This window comes from Mastomys coucha, unplaced genomic scaffold, assembly GCF_008632895.1.
Source record: "Mastomys coucha isolate ucsf_1 unplaced genomic scaffold, UCSF_Mcou_1 pScaffold21, whole genome shotgun sequence".
NCBI classification, from domain to species: domain Eukaryota; kingdom Metazoa; phylum Chordata; class Mammalia; order Rodentia; family Muridae; genus Mastomys; species Mastomys coucha.
The window spans coordinates 94,028,225-94,035,191 of record NW_022196904.1 but is presented as its reverse complement, the minus strand read 5'-3'; the positions used below and the strand labels follow the sequence as shown (position 1 = coordinate 94,035,191).

At 40.3% G+C, this 6,967-nt stretch overlaps 1 protein-coding gene across 1 annotated transcript; it reads left to right on the top strand.

Moving 5' to 3' along the window:
- The first annotated feature begins 6 nt into the window (after positions 1-6).
- LOC116100782 (olfactory receptor 52L1) lies at positions 7-894 on the top strand. The gene has a single exon (XM_031384514.1). It carries the CDS (start codon positions 87-89, stop codon positions 852-854), a length of 768 nt encoding a protein of 255 aa, XP_031240374.1. The 5' UTR covers positions 7-86; the 3' UTR covers positions 855-894.
- The last annotated feature ends 6,073 nt before the right edge of the window (positions 895-6,967 follow it).

Below are 6,967 nucleotides of genomic sequence, written 5' to 3'. Positions count from 1 at the left end.
CCCTGGGTCTCCTTTACCTCCTTGCTGTAGTAGGCAATGTGACTATTATCTTCATTATCTGGACTGAATCATCCTTGCACCAACCTATGTACCTCTTCCTTGCCATGCTTGCTGCCATTGACCTGGTCCTGGCCTCCTCCACTGCACCTAAAGCTCTCACAGTGCTCCTGGCTCATGCTCATGAGACTGGGTACATTGTCTGCCTGACCCAGATGTTTTTCATTCATGCCTTCTCCTCTATGGAGTCAGGCATACTTGTGGCCATGGCTCTGGATCGCTATGTTGCCATCTGCCACCCTCTGCGTCATTCTACCATCCTGCATCCAGGGATTATAGGGCGCATTGGACTGGTGGTGCTGGTGCGGGGATTGGTCCTCCTCGTTCCATTCCCCATTCTATTGCAGAACATTGTCTTCTGCAGAGCCACTGTCGTAAGTCATGCCTATTGTGAACATATGGCTGTGGTAAAACTTGCCTGTTCTGAAACCACAGTGAATCGAGCTTATGGGCTGTCAGTGGCACTGCTGGTAGTTGGGCTAGATGTTCTGGCCATTGGAATTTCCTATGCCCTCATCCTCCAGGCGGTGCTGAAGGTGCCAGGGGGTGAAGCCAGACTCAAAGCCTTCAGCACATGTGGGTCTCATGTTTGTGTTATTCTCATCTTCTATGTCCCTGGAATGTTCTCCTTCCTCACTCACCGCTTTGGCCACCATGTTCCCCATCATGTCCATGTTCTGCTGGCCACTCTCTATCTCCTTGTGCCACCTGCCCTCAATCCTCTTGTTTATGGGGTGAAGACTCGACAGATCCGCCATCGAGTGCTCAGGGTGTTCTACACAAAGGCACCAATTTGAGCATACTCTAATCACTGGCTACAGAAGACTCCACCAAGAGCCCATGACTGGCATAAAGTGTAGGAACAGAAGCAATTTTACACTGAATATTCCTACTCCTAGTTGTCTTTGCAGAGAATACCCACAGGCATATGGCTTAGCATACTACTGAGATATATCTGGGTATCTTCGTTTATGGTTATTTCTCCTTTGTCTTATTCTTCTCAAGGTTAACAATTCTCCACTTTTGTCAGGGGGATAGGATTTTTTTTAACCTTAGTCCAATAACTGATCGCATAACACTGTGTGGAATGAGACTGGCTAATCTGTGCCTGATTTAGGGTTGGTTCATAGTGATTTCAAAATCTCTAAGGTATCTCTTAAAGGAGGCAAAATGGTAACCTGCTGAAATACCACCTTTCATTGTAATGTAGATCTTACTTACTTATTTAAAACAAACATAAATGAATTAGGTATCATATGTAACTTATTCTTGGACAGACATTTTCTAGAAATAATTGTATTTCTATGTAGTGAAAAAAGTTTAAATATTCCTGTTTTAAAGTTTATTCAAATTTTTACTTAGCATAAATGCCAGGCAAGACAAAGTATTAACAACACCTGTTTTATAAGTATTAATTTAATGAAAGCAATTGTAAATTTTTTGGATCTAACAAAGTTAGCAAATTGTACTAGGCTGATATTATTTAAAATGAGATTCTCCCTTGGGAACAGTAAATATATTGTGACATCAGTAACCTCATTTATTTCTGAAGATAGGAACCAGGTAAACACTCACAGAAGGACTGCCACACTTAGAGGTGGACATCCATCTAAATTTCTTTGTGCTTTGAATTTATATGGTATTTTGCTTTGCTCCATTGAGCTATGATGCTAAGGTGATGAAAGTGTGCTGTTGTTGGGATTCATTTTAGAAGTGATGAAGAGGGCAGCTGGTGCTTCTGATGGCTCCATCCTTTGTATGTTTTACTACTTGTAAAGTACTTTAGTACTTTTCTTTTAGAAAGACTGAACATTTTTCAGGGTGGCTGGCATCTGTGATGGAGTACTGAGGATAGGTATGAATTAGGAAAAATTATGGTTTTGTTAAAAGGTGTATCTAAAACTTCAACTCTTTTCTTTTTTTAAGTTGTTTTCTTTATTTACAATATCTCCTTTCCCAGGTTTACCTCCAAAAAAATAAATAAAAGAACAAAGAACAAAGACCAAAGAAAATTAACAAAACAAAAACTAAAACAAACCCCTGTTCCCTCTTCCCTCACCCTGCTCACCACCCCACCCCTCCTCCTTACTGGCCCTGGCATTCCCCTACACTGGGGCATAGAACCTTCACAGTGCCAAGGGCCTCTCCTCCCATTGATGACCAACTTGGGCATCCTCTGCTATACATATGCTGCTGGAGCCAATCATCCCACCATGTATACTCTAGGAAACCCAGGCTATGGCATAGTATACCCATTGGGGGAAAACCCTTTGTTGACCTAAGAGCCATTTTGTTTTGTCAGCATATAAAAGAAAGAGTTTTCTCCTCATTATTAATATCACATGGTAGCTCTTGGAATATCGATGTAGGTGTGTTCTCTGCAAAGGCTTTCTTCGATTACAGGATGGTTGAAGATGACAGAGTAACAATATGGAAGAGCCTGCGTCCCTGATGCTGTCTAGATCACAAACTGTGACTTGAATCTAAAACAGAATAAACTTGTATTTGGATTAAGCCAAGTGTTTTTGGGAAATCTTTGTTGCAGCACATTAACCTACAGCTTAAAAAGTATGTGTTGGAGTTATTGAAATGGTTCAGTGAGTAAAGAGATTGCCACACAAACATGACTATATAGAATTGATGTAAATCTATGCATGTTAGAGGCATGTCTAATTCCAATGCTCACCTGAGGGATAAAAGGATGAAGCTTGTGGGCCAGACAACCTGGTGTACTCAGTGGTGAATAACAGACTCTGTCACAAATGGGATGAAAGGTGAGGACTTATACCTGAAGTTTTCTCCTGACTTTCAGACTCACGCTGTGGCACACTCATGACTACACACACATACACACACACACTAATACAAACACATACAATACTATATATATTTTTTTAAAACTTTAAATGGGATACGTATCTTCTGCCTGAAGAGTATCTCTAATAGTTTCCTTTTATAAAGGTTTTCAGAATTTGTTTGCTTAAAAGCATCTTTACTGTACGTTTTATTTATTATTTTAATTTATAATCAAATGATTATCAATAAGTTTCATCTTTTCATATTTTATTTTCCACTGAGTTTATAATTTATTCCTACTTTTGCCTGCTTAGTTAAATTTCTATTGCTGTGATAAAACACGGACCAAAAGCAACTTGGGAAAGAAAGGATTTTATTTTTATCTTAGGGTTTACAGTCCATCATGGAGGAAAGTCAGGAAAGGAACTCATAGCAGTGACCCAGAGGCAAGACTGGAAGCAGAAGCAGTGGAGGAATGCTGTTTCCTAAGGTGCTCCACGTAGATTGCTCAGTCAGCTTTCTTAGACATCCAGAACCACCTGCCCAGCATGGGGGAGGAGGTACCTAGTCCTGCAGTGACTTGAGGTGTCATGTGGGTTGGTATCCAGGAAGGAGACCTTATCCTTCTCAGAGGTAAAGGGAGGGATGGGAGGAGGGTACTAGAGGAGAGGGGGCTGCAATTGGAGGCAAAGTGAATAAATAAATCAACTAAGAAGAATAAAGTAAAAGAACCAGGCTTGATGGCCTACACTTGTAATCCTAGTGCTAGGGTGGTAGAGAGTGTTAGATCACTTGGGATTGCTGTCCAGCTAGCATAGCTACTTGACAGTTCCCAAGCTAGTGAGAGAACCTGTCTCAAAAATCAATGTAGATAATGCTCGAGGAACAATAGGTAAGGTTGTCCTTCGACCTATGCATTAGTGATGTTTTGGGTCTACAGTACCTATGTCAGCAGAAGACTTTCAACAAGAGACTTTCTCCATAGTTTTATAGTACAGAGAAAGGCCAGTCCAGGGGAAGTTTATACACTCAGAAGCCAGCTTCTCCCAGAAGGGACTGTTGTGTGGTCTCAGCTGTGCCATTGTACTGGATACGAGGGTGCCTATGTATTGTGTGGTCAAGACTGCCTTGAAAGAAGTTTAGAGAGAGAGAGAGAGAGAGAGAGAGAGAGAGAGAGAGAGAGAGAGAGAGAGAGAGAGAGAGAGAGAGAAGGAGGGAGGGAGGGAGGGGAGAGAGAGGGAGGAAGGGAGGGAGGGAGGGAGGGAGAGAGCAAGAGGGAGAGAGAGACAGAGACAAAGAGACAGAGAGAGAGAGAGAGAATGAATGTCACTGGGACAGCGTAAAATTTTGATATGGTACTACTGGGCACCCAGATCCATGAGGCATTGGAAGAAAGTTGATGAAAAAATGTGATTATTGCTTTCTCCCAACACGGTCCACACTAACATCAATGAAAACCTCTTCTAATGATTATATAGAGTCTATACACAACTGAACTGGACTTCTCTATGATCTGATTTTCTTCTTGCCACCCCAGTTCCCTTGTCATCTCGAGATCAATCATATGTTTGGAAAGTAATAATTAGTTGAGATATCTTTACATTCCCAAACTGTTCCTCAAAATAAATTTACAGCAGCCTCTAACCTGGCAATCATTTATTTTGAGTTAATGCAATCCTAAACTAAGTGCACTGGATGGGTTACAGTCTGAGCTTGGCAGAACCAAACCAAAGCAGAAGATTCTCTGTGGTCAGCCTCACTCTTAGGATAGTTTAACTTTTCTAAGAGTTATTATTAACTGGACATATGAAAATGTGCCTAGCCTTTTTCAGATCCCTGAGATTTAGTACATTTGTCAAAAGTGAAGGCACGAACTTTCCACCACTTGGGGGTGTGCAACAGTTAAAAATAATTACCATGAAATGAGAGATACAAGTGTCTTAAATGTTCAGGCTCAGGCAAGGCTGAGCAGTTAGAGAATTTATTAGAATGTTCCTAAGATGGGTGAGGTGGATTTAAAGCCATGAGTGGAAGGATTGCAGTAAGGAAGATAGCGTCTTTTGGAGTTTGCTGGTCTTATATGTCTGTCATGAGAAACCGAGGAACTTGAATGTGATATTTCTGCTGCCTAACCCTAACCCTAACCCTGCTATAGATGGGAAGGAAGGGAGCGATGGAAAAAAAAATTAGAAACCTTTAAAAAGTGGTTGAGATGGTGGAGGGATGAATTCATCTGAGAAGGCCATTGTAGTGTACTTATTTATAAAATGCTTGCCAGGCTGAGCTGATAGCCTTAAATCTTTATAAAATAAACTACGTGCTACCTCCAGTTTCTCATCACGAACAGCTTTCTTGCCATGGAATATGGTCTGTAACTGCTACCCACAATCCTCTGCAGCACCCATTTGTCATCACTGACAAGTTTGTGTCTACAGCTGCCACCTTTGTTATCTGGGGTCAAGTAGAGGTGGGTGAAGAATGAGAGTATCAGTGGTGTGGACAGTGTAAAATCAACTGGAATGGCATAAAGGGCATCCTTTGAATTCAAAATTGTTCTTCTAGAAATATGAAGCTCAAGAGATTCAAGGGGAGAAGATAAATACAACCTACATTTAAACTTGGATACAGTGACCTGCAGAAATGAATAAAGCAATAGGGTATAAAATTGCAGTTGGAGGCAGTGATGTTAATTTTAGCTCATAAAATACTGAGTGTTCAGGTTTTCTCAATAATCTTACTTAAGTTTAGACGTGTGTGTGTGTGTGTGTGTGTGTGTGTGTGTGTGTGTGAGTGTGTGTGTGTGTGTGCACATGCGCACGCATGCACACGTCAGTGTGTTCATGCACATGAGTGGATGGGGAGGTCAGAAGAGCATGTCAAGTGTCTTTTTCCATCACTCTCAGTCTTACCTTTGTTTATGAGATAGGATCTCTCATTGCATCTGGAACTTACTGATTGGCTAGACTGCCTGGCCAGTAAGCCCCTGGGCTCTTTCTGTCTTCACCTCCAAATGCTGGAATTACAATTACATGCTGTCAAGTACATGTGACTCCTGGCAAGCTGAATACATGTCCTTAGACTGTACAGCAAGGACTCATGGAGCCATCTTCTCTCCTGTTTGAAAAATCTCCTGAGGCTGAAGACAGGAATGCATGGCTAAGTCCTTAATGACCGACTCTGGTGATCAGATTTCAAAACTATTAAATTAAAGCCATTTGAAATATACAGAACACTGGCGCTTTTTAAAAACCAAATACCATCATCTTTGCTCTGTGAAATGTCTCTTTAATGGAAAATTGAAAATATCAAATAAGTGTATTTATTATGCTATTATAGTCTTATGAAGATTCAGGGAATGGTGGGGCCAATTGTTGGGTTTACTTAAAAAATAATTTAAAGGGATTTCTTTGACTATTGAGTAGAAATTGATTATCTATTGAATATGTATTGAGAGGGAGAGACAGAAATTAGGAGAGAGAGAGAGAACATGCAAATGCTGCATTTCTAGCTTCCTATGGCTGCATGTATTTGACCTGGAGTCCTAGCTATTTGGTTGCTTTTGCTTAAGTGTGTATCACATATAACTCACATGTGATGATGAAACATAATAATAGTACTTATATTATTATAATTTCATCTTTGAAATTTTATCTTTTCTATACTGTAGTCAGTTAAAAAACACCACATTTTGCTTATCAATAAATAAAAACATATCATCTCTGTGAGATTTTAATCTATTTGAAAAAAATCACCATGAATAAACACAAATTTCATGAGAAATGGATCATTATAAATTTCAATCTGAAATTTAGCACCATGCAGAGTCCTGTGTGAAATCATGGCAGTAAAGGGGTCCTGATGTAGCACCACATTGCTCAAACAATAGAAGAATCTTCACTCTAACCTCTTTCTTCTCCTTCCATTTCTTTCTAGGGGCCAGTCTTTTGCACCGAGTCCTTATAATTTTTATTTTACTTTGAAACCATTTTCTCTTGCACATTCCAATTTAATTGTTTTATAAATAGACTTCCTAAAGCCTCAGCTCATTACCTTCCAAGTCTACTTCCCAAGTTATCTGGGACTAGGAAGAGGTGAGAATTAAGAACTCCTATGA